Source organism: Lampetra fluviatilis, chromosome 13, assembly GCF_964198595.1.
Source record: "Lampetra fluviatilis chromosome 13, kcLamFluv1.1, whole genome shotgun sequence".
Taxonomy (NCBI): Eukaryota; Metazoa; Chordata; class Hyperoartia; order Petromyzontiformes; family Petromyzontidae; genus Lampetra; species Lampetra fluviatilis.
Window position 1 is genome coordinate 3,953,986 of NC_136287.1, and position 17,068 is coordinate 3,971,053.

Here is a 17,068-nt window from a genome sequence, read left to right on the forward strand (position 1 = left end):
CAAAATATTACCCGGTAAATACGGTACCTGGTTTACCGCTAAAAGCTCCGTGGCGCAGTCCGTAGCCTCCATTTAATAAGTAATATTAAAACAAACTTTTTTTAAAACACGCTTTTATGAAATGTACGAGTAATGGCAGAACTCCACGACTCCAGGAAGTGGCCCCGAAGCTTGCTACAACGTAAGGGACCGTGGCCAATTACAGCCAACGTCAGTTGAGCGTGGACAATTAGAGCCAATCCGAAACATAACATAAAAATGTATGTTTAAAAATGTTTTTTGATAGAATACAGTATTGTCATCAGTATGACATAAGTATACCAAGTTTGCAGTCGATACCACATTGGGAAGTGGGTTAAAATTAAGTTACAAGATTTGAGGATACGACAACGACGATGACAACAACAACAATGACGACGACAACGACAATGACAACAACAACAGACAGAGTGAGTTCAAAGAAAGCATGTAAAATTGGAATCATGGAGAATATTATATATGAATAAAGCGCTCTACCTCGCATTTACCGTTATAAACCTTGTTCATGTGTAGTACCCCAGTAATTACCCTGTAATTGAGTAATTTGTATGGGGTAAAGGGTAAAAGGTAGGGTAAAGGTAGGCTCGTTGCTTTTTAAATCCTTTATATTAAGTTCACTTGCTTGCTTGCGCGCTTACGACCGTGCAAATCTTTCGGTCGTTTTTTTAACCCACTTCCCGTGATCCAATCGAGCTGACATTTTGCACACAGACTCGTTGTGCGTGACAATTTATTTTCGTGAAAATTTTTTTTCCAAAATTTTCCACTTTTTAGGAAAAAATAAAAAATTAATATTTAATTTAAAATACCAATGTGATAAAAATGAAACTCTTACTCAAGAAAAACAGATATGAATACTAAAATAAAACCGATGCCACGCTTATAAAGGATTTATAGTGAAAAACTTTGTTTTTACGGGTTAATTTTTTACCTTTTATTTTACCTGCTAAAGGGTAAAAGGTAAGGGTAGAGTGATTGTATTGTGGTAAGGTAAAAGGTAGGGTAAAGGTAGGCTCGTTGTTTTTACCTTTCTTAACTTTTACCTTACCTTGCCGAGGCCTAATAGACTCACACAGAGACCCACAGTTAATTGTCCTGCACCCGCACCGCTGATTAGCACGATGCGCGTTCATTCGCCACAGGCACGCCCCGACCACGTGGCTGCTGGGAGAAACAAAGACGCTCGTGCGTCACGTGATAAGGGGGTGGGGGAGATCAGCTGGTGGGTCACGTGCTCCAGGTCCGCGGAAGCTGTTGATCGCCGCAGTCGAAACTCGGTCTCGCCATGGAGTCGTTGTTTCGCTGCGTCTTCTGCTTCGCCTTCTGCTTCGCCGTCCTCCTTTTACGACTTCCCAGCGTGCGGGCGGAGAAGCCATTCGAGAGACGCGTGAGTTTGGGAAATGGGCTTTAAAAGGCGCCTAAAATTTACGTCGGCCGGCTCACAACCGGGTCCGTCGTCTCGTCCCTACCGGGGGAAGTGCGCCGCGGGCGGCTGGGATTCCAGGCAAATGGTCGGTCTGAGATTTGGCCTACTTTGTTATGTAAGGTGTTTTCATACGTTTTTAGTAATTGTTTGATTAATTTTATACCCAAGTTGGTATATCAGCGTTGTGTGTTCATGAGGCGAAATTTTAAATTGTGTTTATAGTGAGGCGGTGTACCTTTGTTGTGCTGTTGAGTGTCTGGCTTATACGCTGGGGTCCATATTTGTGTTCGCCATGTAAGAGATGTCCCTCGCGGGGAAATCAAGCCGATGGAATTGGCCTAATTAAGTAACAACCCAAGCGTAATGTGCTGTTTTGTTGCGTTAAGCTCATGGTGACCGGGCTGAGACCATCAACTGTCTGCAACATTTGAGAACAAAGTTTGATCACGGGAGGTTGCAACCCTGATTCTCATTGCGTTGAAAGGCCAAATGACGTCCCTGACACAACTTGATCACCTCGTACGTTTACCTATTAATTCATAATACAGGGTTTTTTTTGGGTTCGATCGCGTAAATATAAACACGTGTCGTTAAACCCGCCACCACCCGATACAGCCAACTAGTAAGGGTTGTCACGTAAACAGGTCGGGTGGTGGCGGATTTAACGACACATTTCTATATTTACGCGATCGAACCCAAAACGACCTCTATTGTGGATATTGGTCGCGAAAGCCTACGTGTTAAACTTGCCAATTCATGTTTTATTTGTGGGCATCGTCAATGCTGTGATTCGCTTACCTTGCCTGTACTTTTTTATTGTTTGTTGTAAGTTTCTGACCCGCCCCAACTTGACATCTGTAAAACAAAATTGCTTCATAGCTCATCGGATTCCTCCAGTATTAATAGATTCTGATCTGGCAACTAACTGTCCTATGTATCGAGCATTCATGGTATGATGTCAGCAGTCGCCAAACATCCTGAGCCGATAAGTCACAAACTAGATTTGAAGCTTTCGTGACTGCAAGTATTCATATTCTTTTTTTTGGGTAAAATTTAGATTTTTTTTACCTACGTGACTTTACCGAAAAAACCTAAGAATATGAATAAGTCACAAACTACAATCTGCATGTGGCCCAGAGCCACACGACGTTACACGTGCTCCGAGTGTCACGTGGGTTGGTCGTGTGATGTGGGGTGGTCACGCAACCGGTTTTTAGAAGTTGTTAGGAGTTCCAGTACTGTACTCATGTTCGGCTCCACTGCCAGGGATACTCCTCCCACTCCTGCATATATTTTTTTTCCTGTTTCAATTAGATTCACGTTTGCTACTTTTTTTCATGCCGCACTGCATCTGCCCGGGATCCTTGTTTGGCGATGCCTGTACTATGCCGAAGTGTGTACTCTGTTGACCATTAATCTGTTAATCATCAAAGAAATGCTGCGTTCCTACACGCTAAGGTTCAGTTGGCTCATGCGTATTCCATGTTTGATGGTTTCAACTTAACTTGTACTCTCCTTTGTGAACACCACAGGTCACTGTGCAGGTGAATCCAGGGCTGAACAGCTCTCTGGTGCCACCGGGCCTTGTCAACCTGGTGCACTACCAGGCAGTGGGGCCACACGATACCCTTCACTATGTGTGGAGCACCATTGGCGCGCCCACTGTGCTGCTGGTGCACTGCACGGGAAACCAGAGCCAGCTGAAGGTGGACTGGGAGCAGCTACTCAAGAACGGCTCGCGTTCCTTGCGTATCATTCCCGAGGACAAGGTCACTTTCTCGCAGGCTGTGGTTTTCTCAGAGGTAACGACCCAGTGGCAGGGCTCCTTGTCCCTTGGAACAGCCACACACATACCCTGAAAAGTGTCTTGAGATATGATTGCATCTAGAAGCTATATATATTTAAGTTGTTAGTGCCTTGTTGGAACACTCGAGGTTAAAGTGGTGGCACCAGTGTATTCTCATCATATAAAATGTTAGCAGGCTGTCCCCTTTCTATCCGGTTTTCACATGACATTCTGAAAGGCAAATGACTTGGTTCGCAAACAATTCGGATATTTTTTTGTGTTGTGTGGTGCTTAAAGCAATTTTTAATTTTAGGCTGGCCCTGCCTCATGAGTAAAGTACTTTAAACTCTAGGGTGTAGTTTTTGGGAGTCCAAGTTGTAAAATGTGTGATTGTATAAGCATAAGGCTTGCCAATGTCTTTGCCAGACTTAAGATTTATAGCCCACCTAGAACATGAAAGTTTACATTGGGCACTCACTCGCTCGTGATCCTCTATTAGACTTGTGCATGTTTGTGTGCTTTGTTTTTTTACTTGCTAGCTGGTTAGTATCATGTATCTCATTTGTATTTGATATTTTCATTTCACCATGGAACTGTTGAAACAAAATATAATACCATGTATTCTTGCGGTGCTAAACCTGAAAGGTTTTGCTTAATTACAGCTCAATATCATAGTGGACTGGCCTTCTCTGTTTGTGCAGCTGATGGAGTTCTACGATGTCAATGACACGGCGGACATGGAGAAGTCTCAGCAGCTCTCCCCTGCCTACCGCCTGGAGGACTTTGTGTGGGAAGACGTCAATAGCACATTCAACCCAACCACCCTGGGAGTGGAGTTTAGGGGCCGCAATGCCACGGGCCCCAAGGGGAACTTCAACAATGGCTCCATCTCCATTTCTGTAAGGCAGCAGCATGGGTCGCATACAGCTGGGCTCGCTGTGATACTGTGTCTGCACGATGTAATCGTCATTTTATGCTATGACAATTATGACGATTATCACGATATCCCCTTCCCATAATTGTATGAACGTTTTATTTGTTTTTTGCTTTGGTATACTTGCAGTATGAATACAAATTATTACCTAAGTTTTTCAACTGCAGCTCACTCAACATAAGACTGCTGTTAGTCTTAAGAATGAATGCCATTTTACAACCTATAATACTTATGATGCACGTGCTGTCAGTTATACAGGAAATAATTAAAGTTAAAATAAATGTCATTGATGACGTCATACATTTGCAATGATTTAAATTACTCCAGAAAATATATTTTACAAAGCACTAATATAAAGGATAATAGTTTTTTTTACAACCGACTTCGTTTTATTTAGTAAATATTTAAGAAAAAAAATGAATGGTAATATATATTTTTTTTATCATGGATCTCTATCATCTCATGATCTCACGGCAACCCTAGTTACACTAAACTCTTGATTGGAAGCTTGTCATCGGGTTTATATTTGTATTGACAGCAGCTGAACAGGTGTCTGTTTGTGTCATTTAAAGGTGATGGTGTACAAAAGCACGGGCCGTGAGAAGAGTCTACCCAAACTGGAATACAGCGCCAACTCCACGCAGTTCCAGTTTCGTGTGGACAAAGTGATGCCAAGGAGTAATCGGTCGCGCTTTGGCCTTGGGCTGCTGGTTACACAGCGCAGCAACGGCACGACGCGGCTTGAATCGGTCCACACCATAGATGACGAGCATACGCCCTCCATATTCGAGGTAAACGCCGCAAAGTAGCAAACGCTTACAAGTCCGCTGTATTTTCTCAGTCGGACAGTAACACCGTAATGCACACGACATCTGGTAACGTGCTTTCGTCGCGTGTACTTTCCACAGATGGTGCAGCTGATAGTTTCGCAGCAGAATGCGTCGAAGGCGGAGGGCTTTGTGCAGTGGAAGCCCGTGGCGTACACCAGCGACCCGCCGAACCGCGGCGCATCCTCGCCGTGTCACCACTACCCGATGCCCCCGGTCACTCACTCCGTGCCAGGGTCCAGCATCGCGTTCGCCTACTACGGACCCGATGGCTTCACTGCGGCACTCAACGTGTCCTTTGGCATCGGCGAGGACGGCTTCTACAATGCCACCCAGTTTTTCAGCTGGTGAGAGCTTCGTGAGCCCAGTCTGCGATGTGTTCTCCAGTGGAAATTGTTTTTGAAAGCCATAATGTGAAACAGCTGTGTATGCACCTAGAATTATCCATGCAGCCAAACCCAGTTTGTGCACATGACAGCAAGCAGCATCTCTTGTGCTGTTAGTGTGTGTATTGTATGCAATGCTGTCTGTCGAGGGGAGTTTTTTTTCATTGTACACACATGCTTTGTGATTCCAGGACGGGCCTGGTTGGGTATGGGACACCAGCCAAGGATTCCTTCTCCGTGCTGGTGATCATCATCATGGCTGTGGGGTTGGGCATTTCGGCAGTGTTGCTCCTCATCACTGCTGTCGTGGCGTGTGTCAAGTGGAGGCACAAGGCTCAAGGCTACGAGCCAATCGACTAAACATGGCTACTCGTCCCTGTGCCAACCAATGCAACCGCTAATTTTTTTTCTACTGTATAACTTTGCTGTGCTGGGGCCATGCCCAACCAATCTGCCACTGCAAAACAAGAGCCGGGCTGCTGATAGCACATGCAATCAACGTGGGGCATCGGCATCATGGTTTGGCACGGCAAATAGCCAGTGGAAAACCACCCATACAGTGAATACCCGTGCTGGCATGCCTCAAATGTGCCGGTTGAAAAGGGGTGTGTCCTTGCCATTTCTCATTCAGTGGGCATATCCTGGTTTTCTTTTGCTGGTGATTGTCCCAAAATAAAGAAATATTTTTGCCATTTTTTTGTTGCACTGAGATTTTTTGACACCCACTGCAAGGTCAATGGAATTAGTCGTAAGTGTATTTGTTGTAGAACATTTAGGTGTAACAATGGATGAAAGTACATTTTCGGATGGCAAAAGTTTTGTCTCCAGATGTAGTCACATGCTTATTTACTGTGACCTCAAACGTAATTTCTGTTTAATCTTAATGACCTTCCTCAGGGATATATGCTTTGGAATAAGAGAAATGTGCTTAAATCAATACCACTTTTAAACATGTTAAAACCGCATGTAAAAATTTGATTTGAAGCAAAAATGTGTGCATACATAATGTGTATTAGCTGCAGATATCAGGCAGTCGTCGATTGAACGTGTTGCCAGCATGTTATAAATCGTGCTATACAATTCAAAGATGTATATACTTAAAATCCAGATTTAAATTGTTTTAATCGTAAAGTTCTGGTGCAGTGAGATTACATTGAGTTATATTTTCTTTTGTACCTCGTTATTCGGTCAGAAACTGCTCTGCTTAGGTACAAACTGCACAGTTGTGTGTATGACGTTTTTCTCACAGGCAAGACGAGTTGCACAGACCACATTCCATGAACCTGCACAATAAAATGTAACCAATTGCTTTTTTCTTGATTCCCAACATTGAATTCTCATGTTTACACGTTGCAATTAAAAAACTATTTGTTTGTGTGGTGCAAATGCGGTTTTATGTGGACATTTATATAATTAAAACATTGCAAACTGGAAAGGATGTCAATGTATTTGTCTGCATAGCAAGTTACTCGCTAAAATTACCAATTTCTATGACGACGCGTTCATATTTTATTCAGTGTAAAATATAGTTGCTAATATGCAATTGTGATTTTATAAAAATGTATTGAAGTAAAAGGGGTATTGTCTACATTTAAACCCTTAACACCCAAGCAGCCACTTATAATATACACCATTAACTGGTACTTGTTCTCGCACCATCAAAACCATATCGGACATAACTCGATCTTATACACAAATCAGTGACGCATATAACACACCCCTTCGCCCTGACTTTACGGCACAAAATCAGCTCAACTTGGCAGTGCAGCCAGGCAAACTTCAACTGAGATGATTCATAAATCCAGTATGCAGCATGTCCCAAAGACAACCCAAGCTGCACAAGAAAATCGACACCTGGTGACTGCCTTGTAAACCTCAATTTAACTCGTCCGTTGCTTTGGCCCGAACTCCGTTTACATGGTTGTGGTGGCGCACCCACTAATTTGGGCAGTGCGACAGTGGGAAGGATGTCTCCACAACATGGGGGTCACAATAACTTTCGTAAAGATGATCCAATATATCTTTAGTTTAAAGTTGTGTTACTATGAGGGACTTGCCCTACAGAAAACAGGTCACATTTTATCAAAGGGATGACAACCAAAAAATTAGCAATAAAAAAAAATGCATTCTGCTGCCCATGATGTCACTGAGCAACGCCATCTCGCGACATCACCCACCGTGTGATCTCGTCGTGGCTAGTAAGGTAACATTATTGCTAGATAAATACTATTTCTCAGAACGTATGCAAGTTAGACAGCGTTACAGGATCTATGCATGACTTGTTTCAGTTCAACTGGTGTAGCCTGGGGCTGTTAGCTAGTACTGCCGTCCAGCCGGCCAGGCATGTAGTCCCAGAGACGTGAGGGGTCCGTCTCGTTGTGGAGGATCATGGCCTCCAGAGCGTGTGCCTGATCCAGACTTTGCCAGTAGTCCGCCAGCCACTGCTCTCTCCATCTGTGTGGTGGGAAATGCAAGTTCAATGTTCACACAATAATGACGATAGGCTTCCAATCACACGAATGCTAATACACTACCAGATACACGATTCCACAGCCCTTTGTTTATCCACTTAAAGGACAAAGGCCGTGCTAGTCATGGAGGCTGACCATACTTCACCCTGGTGGTCAGTACGGCTTTGTTTAGGTGGGGAACATCGCTGTGGGAGCATAGAAGTACAATACAATTGTGGATTTTGCTGAACTACCCTCTGCTGCCCACGTAGCCCCAATGAGACGTGCAAAAAAAATTTCCACAACTTTCAAATAAGAAATGAAGCACCAGGTGTGACACGGAAATAACCTTCAAATAAAAAAATTAAATCCAGGGACTGATTAATAGAATATGCCACGATGCATTGTAAATACACCACACTCCATTGTGGTGTGAATAAAAACTCTTACAGTGCCTCTTCGTTCCGGTGCCGTGAGTCGAGGTCAAGAGGTCATGGAGGTCGCTATGTGGCTAAAAGGCAGAGCAACTGCGGCTAGAGAACCTGCATCTGGATCCAGCCCACCAATAACTATGGCAAAAAATATATTTATTTCAGTTGTATTCATTTCTCAATTCAATAAACAATTATTACCGATGACAACTTCATAACGCGTAATCGATTTTGGTTTTAGCCATTGATACTTGGCGTAACCCAAACCGGTCTATTACAAATCATTGGTTCCTTAACCTCTTGAACCTTTGGACTTATTCTCAGCAACTATGTAAACAATTTATGTCCATTTCCAGCTAAGAGAAATAAACATGTTGGTGTGACCGACATGAGCAATCATAATGAACCCTCTCACACAGGGATTTGGACTGCTAGCTGTGAGAGTTACAAATATATTTTTCTCATTAATGATATTACGCAGAAAGCACAGCTGGAATTTAATGAGTAAAATAAGCAGTGAATAAATTATTAAGAAGCCATCACGGTTAATTCTATTAACATCACAACACCTTGCCATCACGTCCGTAGACTTGAAAACCCAATTATAGGTTTCTGCATGATCTGCAAAATGCAGGATTCTCCAGTGGTGCTTACTCAGTGATCTGACATGAGCCACATTCCACTTAAATTACCTCCATGTCAAGTCACTAAATTGGACTGAAAAAGCACCAGCGTGGTGGAAAAAGCCACTTGACATTCACGAATCACAACTGTGGTGCCACAGCGACGGGGCCGCTCTGCCGAGCCAGGGAGCCGCCCGGCTTTCCACCACCGCACTGCCCCCCATCACCCCCCCCACATAAGCACGCACCCGCACCCACGTAGGGCCTCGTGGTCGGGTCACCTACCCTGAGTTTTCACCCGAGGGCCCCCTCGGGGGGTTACCCCACGGTTTCTCAGGGCCAGGGAATTGGACAGGACCCTTCCCAGGCCAAGTAACAATGCGGCGCCGTGGGCGGATTTGAGATCGCACGACCACGGCGAGCTCAGAGAGCCCCGCAGTTATAAACGCATACAAACACAAACACGGGTCAGCAGGGCAGACAGCTGGGATCAGGACCCGGGGCGACTGATTGGTCGAAAGGTCAAAGGCCGACGGGATCGCAAAAAAGCGGGAAATCCTAGGCTCAGGATTGGTCGAGAGACCAAGGCGGTCGGGACGGGGGCGCCTAGCCTTTGATGTGAATAGTTTAAAAGAAAATGCAGGGGCAGTAGGGAAGTCTCTTCTTCTGGAGTTTGGACACGGAGTCAGCGACGAGGGAGTCATCGGGCGAGCCGCTAGATTGTCTGCAGGACGATCTGAGCGCCGCAAGGTCACCAAGAACTACAGACGGTATCGTATTACGCGCCTTACAACACCTCAGAGCGGAGAGTAGGATCCGTAGGAGAGGGTTAGTTCGGGGTAAGGACGAGTAGGAAAGTGGTTTAACAGAGAGCGCAGCATAGAATAGGGCTGCACGCCACCAGAGAGTGGGTTAGAAGCGCCTTGCTGGCCCGCACACACACACGGGTGGCTCGGTGGGTTAACAAGGGCTAATAAAATCTCGAGCGTAGTAACAAAACCGTGTTGTTGGGTGTTTTTGAACGTGGTATTAGCGTGCACTGCATTCGCGGGTGTGTGGTCGTTGTATGCGTAAAGGCCGTGGTCTCTGTACGATTGTGCGGGTACGGAGGTGTGTGTGTTAACGCCTGGGGAGAGCACTTTTGTGTGTTGGCGTGCCTACGCAGCCGTGTGAGAGGAGAATCGTCCTTGTACGATACTTGTGTTGACGTGCACGCGCGAGTGCGGGAGGGGACGAGTCGTTGTGTCGGCGTGTGCCCCGCTTACGTGTGCTCGTTACTTGCGTAAGCTCTCGGCGTGCGTAATCGGCGTACCCCAGGTGTGCGATCGTAAGGTGCGCGGCCAGCGCGGCGCAGAGCGGCGAAAGAGCGGGTATCGCGTGTGGAGCTGTGTGTGGGTGTGCGCGTACGTAATTAACCATGCCTGCTACGCGGACCCGCGGTGGAGGGGAATCCTCGGGCGACGGCTCCCACACCATGGGTGAGGAACCTAGCAGCGGTTCGCTTAGCAGCGGGGGGGCGATTGATGATGTTAGCCCGGCCGTTGGCATTATCGAGGGAGGGATCTCGGGGGCTAGCGACCCCCACACAACACCAGCGCATTTGCGATGGTCGCGAGACAGAATAAGAAAAAACGCAATGAAACACAGGTAAAACTCACAAGTCGACTTCAGGGATACCGTCAAGGCTGCCATATCCCGGTCTCGGTTCAGGGCAGCCCAGGTGGTCGTTCTTGGCGGAGCGAGGCCGAGGGGCGGCATGCGCTTGCGGGGCGGCGCGGTGGGCCCGCACGGCGCGCCCGTGCTCATTGACGGCGTTGCACACGTAGCACTCGAAGCCGTTGAGGTAGTTGGGCTTGGAGAGGTCGTTGACGCCCCACTCGCGCGCCTCCATCGTCGACGCGAGGAAGCCGTTGGTGATCCCATCGGGCTCCTGTTGAAACAAGGGGACTCCTTGTCGGTCTCCGTGTAGCCCCGGTCATGCCGTTGTTGCATCAGGTGCAGAGTGAGCGCCAATTAGGGACGGCTGCCAGTGAGCCACATTGGATGGCATCAAAGCACCGCAGGAGCAACAGGTACTCGTTTTACCCAATAATGACTTCAGTGAAGATTAAACCCGAGCTGAGACACCAAACGCCACTGATGTGCAGCGTGGTCACGAATAAACGCCAGCGCATTAGCAAAGGAGCACAAACATGGTAAAACACATTCCTGCGGAGGGAGCTGGTAGGAACGTTGGGTTGCTCGGTCAATGGCCAGGGTCAACGGCGGCGTGGTGTATTCCGCAAATATGCCCGACTGTGAGGGTGGGCACAAGCCGGCATGAGTAGGTTAAACGTTGAGTTTTATAAGGGCACCACGGGGTGACCAGCCCCTCCCCATCCAGCCCCTCCCCCCACCCAGCCCCACCCAGCCCCTCCCCACCCAGCCCCTCCCCACCCTCCCCACCCAGCCCCTCCCCACCCTCCCCTCCCCACCCAGCCCCTCCCTCCCCACCCAGCCCCTCCCTGCACGACGGACACAATAATCCCCTGTGGGCTGGTGTAACCAGGAGGTTCCTACCCGTATAACTATTCACTGTATCACTTACACAATAAGCACACACGCATGAAGGGATGATTGCATGTACCACCAAGGAGACATCAGAACGCATGCTGGACACTGGCAAGAAATGACAATCGAATGCCTTTCTATATTAAATTCCTTCATTCACACATCCACCATGCCATCATAGACAAAAAGTGTTGGTTAGATTGCGTAAATGTGTCGTTAAACCTGCCACTACCCGACAGCCAATTGGTGAGGTTTGTCACGTAAAAAAAACGTGTCAAGTAGTTACTTCAACACACTGGTGTGTTGGAGAGTAAACCCACAACATTTACAATGAGTACAACGTTTCGCTGGTGAAATAAAAAATAGAAAATTAGCATTCTTCATTGGCTCGATTCACGTGTTCTTATAATTTGAATCGTACTATGAGATTCAATTTATTTGGATACCCTATGAATCTTAATTGTCTATCTGCGATGACCTAAATACTTGAGGGGAAAAAAAAAATCATAGGACCACATTTTATACGCATTTCAAAAGACTCTCCTGTCAGCTGGTGCAGAGTTTAGAAAATATGACTCACAATCGGAAACTTGTGAGTTCAAATTGTATGGCACGAACAGATAAGTTACAACAGAACTTGGAATAATATAAAGTTACAACAGAATACACCCCCCCCTTCCCACCTTGAACTTCAGATACTCGAGGTACTCCGTGTCGTTTGCGTCCAGCCTCAGCAGGAACTGGGCGAGGTCGTGCGGGGTCGCGAAGTCGTCCACCAGCACGGCGGAGGGCGACGCGGGCAGCCAGTCGCCGGCGTCTCCCGCGCCCCAGTACACGGGGACGCTGCCCAGGTGCAGCGGCCGCCACAGCTTCTCGGTCATGTAGTCGCCGCACAGCGCATTCTCAAACGCCAGGTGGAACTTGTATCCGGCGAGCAGTGCCAGGCATTCCTTGTCCTCTGTGATGGCCGTCTGCGTGTCGGAAAGTCGCTCGCTCGGCAGCTCGCGGTTGTTCAGGCACTTTCCGTACGAGTCGATCTGGCGGTGGACGGAGGAGGTGGCAGTGGCCGCAAACGTCGGTAATGAGCACGAGGTATTAGACAAGACCAAAGACAAAACTCCTGGTTATCCTTGCACTGCCCGTTGGTGCAAGCGCCGTTAGCGCCTATCACGGCTGGTGCTCGACAGCCCTGGGTATGCATGTCATTGATATTTTCCCCATGCAATTTGATGAATTTTCACAAATCAAGGTGACGATGCATTTCTTTGTTTAAACCTTGTGGAGCGTTTATACTGCTTGCAAGTCACCTGCACCGATTACGTGCAACGTAACAATGCACAGCCCTTTGTCAACTCACTGCTGGAAGACCTCCCAAAGCCATCACCATCCATCACAGACTTGCGTTGCAACACCAATTATAGCAGTAGTCATCCAAGCACACTGCCACCTTAAAACCATGGCAAACTAGTAATAATAATAAAAAAAGACAAAACGTGAACCGCAACGCAGCCGGTGTGGTTGTCGGCGGTTACCGTATTTTGCCGGGGACCGCACCTGGATGTGTTTCATGAGCTCGCCGACGTAGCGGTCGCGGTCCGACGCCACTTCGCAGTGCGACTGTAGATAGAGCACGGCAGCACGGCCCTCCTCGCGCCGCAGCCTGTTCTTCTCTGCTAGCGGTACGGCGGGCCGGCGCAGGTAGGCCAGGCTGGGCAGCCACTGCGTGGACAGCGGGTAGTCGGAGGTGCGGCGGAACGTGGCCGTATAGTTAAAGAGGCGCATCGCGGGCAGGTGCGACAAGAGGTAGTTGTTCATCGGCGACTCCTCGTGGAAGAGCGCCCACGTCTGGTGGGGTAGGCGCGGCAGCGGCGCCTCGTAGGCGCGGAAGTCCGTACCATAGAAGAGGATGGCCTTGGTGCGTCTGCACACAAGTGAATGCGTGAGATGGAGGTGCAAGAGTCGGTGACGCAGCACGATGGATATGGGCCCAGATGCAAAGAATGAGAGATAGTCCGGCATCTTGGCTCTTCTGGCTTGTGGGCCTGAGAGGAGTTGTACAATTAATCAAGTTCACCACCACTGTCCCCACACCAGCCCGCCTCCCCTGCCTGACACCCCCACCACACCCCTAACAAACAACGTCACAATCAAGGATTGTGGTTCAATGACAAATTAGTATAATTCATGGGTTTTTTTCAGATAAAACAAAAGGCAAATCGGTTCAAAATATTCATGGCCTCACAAGACAGGCAGAAGTATCACCGACATTACTACATGCCATTGGATCATGCGAGTTGAATAGTTTTGTTGGTTAAAATGGACAGACGAGATTTGTTTTTAGTTCGCCTTAAGCACGCAATTTGTGTAGAAGAGCCTTACTTGTACAGCTGCACCTTCTTGTTCTTGGTGACCATGCAGGAGCCAAGCGGGCAGTCGATGCGCTCGCTGTCCCCGGGAAAGTGCGGGAAGATGGCATCGTGCCACCAGAGCAGCAATGGTATCTCCGTGTTCTTACGCGTATCGGTGTTCCCCGGGCCATGGTACGTGCCGACCACCTGGTGCAAAGGCAGCGCAAACGCTGTTGGTCGTGCCCGCACAACAGTTCAGATGTGTTTGGCTGAGTTATTAGCAGATTGAAGTTGTGCAGCGTTCACAATTGAGATATGACCAAATAAAAAACAGGAAGTTGAAAAACTCAAACGTGTAATAGGAAGAGATACCTGCCAATGGTTTCAAATATAAGGAAGTGCGTGTACACTACTGTTTTAGGGAGATTTTGGAGGTTTAGCAAGAGGCTGTGTCGTAGCCGTACCTGCACGGAGCCGTCGAGATGAAGTGAGGAGAGCGCAGAGTTGGGCTCGAAGGCGTGCGCGTCCTGCGAGTCGTAGTGGTGGTGAGGATGTTGTGGGTTGTGGTGAGGATTTTGTGGGTTCTTGTGATGGTCCTGTGGGTCGTGATGACCCTGTGCACAGCTTGAATGTTGTCCCACTAGTAGGGGCAGGAAAGCCAGCGACAACACCAACGCGTGCTTGGCTGACATGGGAGCCCAATCTCCCATCTGCAAGGAATCAAAGAACACGTGGATTATACATCAACGTCTCCTGCACGATTGCTGCGGGTGTAATAATTATCTACTACGTGCCGTCTGCTTCACAGTGGAGGTTAAAGATCACCTGACGTCATTCGCAAGAGTGGGCCATTGTTTTCCGGCGACACGGTCCAAATTTGCCAAATTCAAAAATTAACGGCAAATTATTGAATTGGGACTATACATAACAATCACCCCAGACTGGAAGACTAATGCCCCCAGGTCACTTACAAATGCGACTCCTCTGGTCTCTTGAGTTTTAACCTGGTTAAAAAAAATAAACTTCAATGCTTCGCGGACTGCAAACATGCGCTGCAAATTAGATTTCGTAATTGTAATAAATACAATTCACTGCGTTGCACGTGTTGTATTAACAGGCTGTTAAGTAAAATATAAAACTACATAATACTATACAATATACGAAACCCCACGTTTGCACATAAGACTAAGTGTATACATTAGATCCTGTATATACACGCTATTTCTACAGAGCTTGTGGTCGATGCATACAGAACGCTATTGGCACACAGCAGACTGTGCAGACACATGGTGTTGTATTTAAACAGCAGGCAATGCAACGTCAATCACTAAGTGTACAGCGGGCTGCGTATAGTATACATCATGGTAGGTATAGCCGGCAGTATGCACAGCGAGGGCACGTGTACTCATACCGTCTGTTGTGCCTGAACTCCAGTCGCGTAAGGGCCGGGTCGAGAAGTCGATCAATTTACTGCCAGGGTTGGAGATGGGGTAAGAGTCGGTGGTCTTATGGCTAGCTAAGGCCAGGGTTAGGGTAGGTTTATGGCCAAGGCTAGTGTGCAACGGTTAGTGTTAGGACTATGAGAGTAAGTTTAAGGTTGTGTTATTGTAAAGGATAGCTTGCAGGCGAGCGTTAAATATGAGCCGTTCGTGCTGGGGGTTTGTGTTAAGCACAGAGTTAAGGGTGAGTGGTTGGGGATGACAAAGCCAAGACCCTCGCTTCAATGATTAAGACGGAGGGAGGAGGAGGAAACGAGCAGCCCCGGGGTGCCACTGACGCCTCCCGGCGACACGTGGAGCCGCAGCCGCAGCAGCAACAACAACAAACACGTGGCGCTCTGCCTGCGATAACTTCCGTTGACGTCACGGTAGCCCTTCCGGTTCCGCTCGGAGGCCGCCGTTCGGCGATTCCGTTTTTTTGCGGGACATAATCGATTCCCGAGTAACGATTACAAACGATTCGATTCGTGACTGCATCGATTCCTAAGGGGGACACGTGCGTTCAGGGATCGCGTGCAAACGGAATGCTTCCAGCACGCGATCGGAAGGAAGGGTCGTTGCATGAAACGTCGGCCGTTATATATTTTGTTTAACACGTAGTAAGGCTTTCGTGACCAATATCATTCATAATACAGGTTTTTTTTGTGTTGGGTTAGATCGCGTAAATATATAAATGTGTCGTTAAACCCGCCTCCACCCGACACAGCCAAATTAGTAAGGTCACGTAAACAACGTGGCAATTCGTCACCAGTACAGCAACACCGTTTGTGTGTTGGAGAGCCAAGCCACAACATCAGGCGACAGCCAGATTGTAATTACTGGCGAAATGTCGTACACCGATTATAAATGTTGTGGCTTGGCTCTCCAACACACCGGTGTGTTGTGCTAGTGACGAATTGGCATGTTCTGTTTTTGACAAATCTTACTGATTGGCTGTGTCGGGTGGTGACGGGTTTAACGACACATTTACGTGATCTAACCCAGAAAAACCTGAATTATGGACGTTATATATTTGTTTCCTTTTAAAAGCCAGAGTTTGCCAGTGCTGAGCTCCGGAACATACACTGGATGTCCCCCTGCCCGCAAAATACTCAATGAGAGATTTAAGCCCTCGAAATGTTACGTTCATCCCAACGGCAAAATAGATCTACAATAAGTTCTGTTTTCTTCAACAAAACAAATGGACAAGTATAATTTCCAAGAGTGGCCTCATTTTCAGAAAACAGGGTTTAATTAATATATATACAGCGAAACAACGAATTTTGTGCTATTAAATAAAAGTACAGTTGTCCGTAGCAATGCATTAACAACTTAAAATTATGTAAACAATTTAAACCTTCCCAATTCGCCATTATAATTCCACCCAGCGCCTGGACATGGAACTGATTTTCATCGAAAGAACTAAGAGTATGAATCCTTGCAGTCACGAAAGCTTCAAATCTAGAATTAATTCCCTCTACGGGGAGGAATTCCATCTATCTGTTAGAATTTTTAACAGACAACGAGACAAGAAGTTACAGCTTCTCGAGACGCTGGCCTTCCTCAAGAGATGCCGCGATAACAAGGTAATACCCATCGCTTTCACACTCACATCTGCTGCCATTCATTGGCTACCACATTCTGATAAGCTCCCCCCCCTCTCCTCCCCCTTAACTTGTATTTAAGAGCTTGCATCTTGAATACCTGCCTCACTTGATACAGCAAATCTGGCTGTGACGGTCCCACCTGATGACGGAGACTTGCGTTGCCTCCGAAACGTCGTGATTTTT

General features: G+C 47.3%; 2 protein-coding genes across 2 annotated transcripts; one reads left to right on the forward strand and one right to left on the reverse strand.

Moving 5' to 3' along the window:
* The first annotated feature begins 1,262 nt into the window (after positions 1–1,262).
* On the forward strand, positions 1,263–6,750 carry GLMP (glycosylated lysosomal membrane protein). The gene is made up of 6 exons (XM_078862071.1): positions 1,263–1,426; positions 2,998–3,267; positions 3,953–4,150; positions 4,758–4,976; positions 5,094–5,359; positions 5,590–6,750. Exons 1-6 carry the CDS (start codon positions 1,325–1,327, stop codon positions 5,756–5,758), a joined length of 1,224 nt encoding a protein of 407 aa, XP_078718197.1. The 5' UTR covers positions 1,263–1,324; the 3' UTR covers positions 5,759–6,750.
* Positions 6,751–6,881: 131 nt separating this feature from the next.
* POFUT4 (protein O-fucosyltransferase 4) lies at positions 6,882–15,623 on the reverse strand. Its single transcript, XM_078862070.1, has 7 exons — positions 15,212–15,623; positions 14,265–14,510; positions 13,832–14,007; positions 13,007–13,373; positions 12,136–12,489; positions 10,561–10,832; positions 6,882–7,852 (listed from the first exon to the last, which is right to left on the reverse strand). Exons 2-7 carry the CDS (start codon positions 14,508–14,510, stop codon positions 7,711–7,713), a joined length of 1,557 nt encoding a protein of 518 aa, XP_078718196.1. The 5' UTR covers positions 15,212–15,623; the 3' UTR covers positions 6,882–7,710.
* Positions 15,624–17,068: the final 1,445 nt, after the last annotated feature.

Bases quoted from the DNA above. Each gene is read 5' to 3' on its own strand.
- GLMP (XM_078862071.1), top strand. From the start codon at position 1,325: ATGGAGTCGTTGTTTCGCTGCGTCTTCTGCTTCGCCTTCTGCTTCGCC. The intron at 1,427-2,997 runs GTGAGTTTGGGA...TGAACACCACAG, and splicing joins AGAAGCCATTCGAGAGACGC to GTCACTGTGCAGGTGAATCC. The intron at 3,268-3,952 runs GTAACGACCCAG...CTGTTTGTGCAG, and splicing joins AGGCTGTGGTTTTCTCAGAG to CTGATGGAGTTCTACGATGT.
- POFUT4 (XM_078862070.1), bottom strand. From the start codon at position 14,510: ATGGGAGATTGGGCTCCCATGTCAGCCAAGCACGCGTTGGTGTTGTCG. The intron at 14,008-14,264 runs GTACGGCTACGA...CCTTTGCACCAG, and splicing joins ATCTCGACGGCTCCGTGCAG to GTGGTCGGCACGTACCATGG. The intron at 10,833-12,135 runs GTGGGAAGGGGG...TTGTTTCAACAG, and splicing joins TCGAGTATCTGAAGTTCAAG to GAGCCCGATGGGATCACCAA.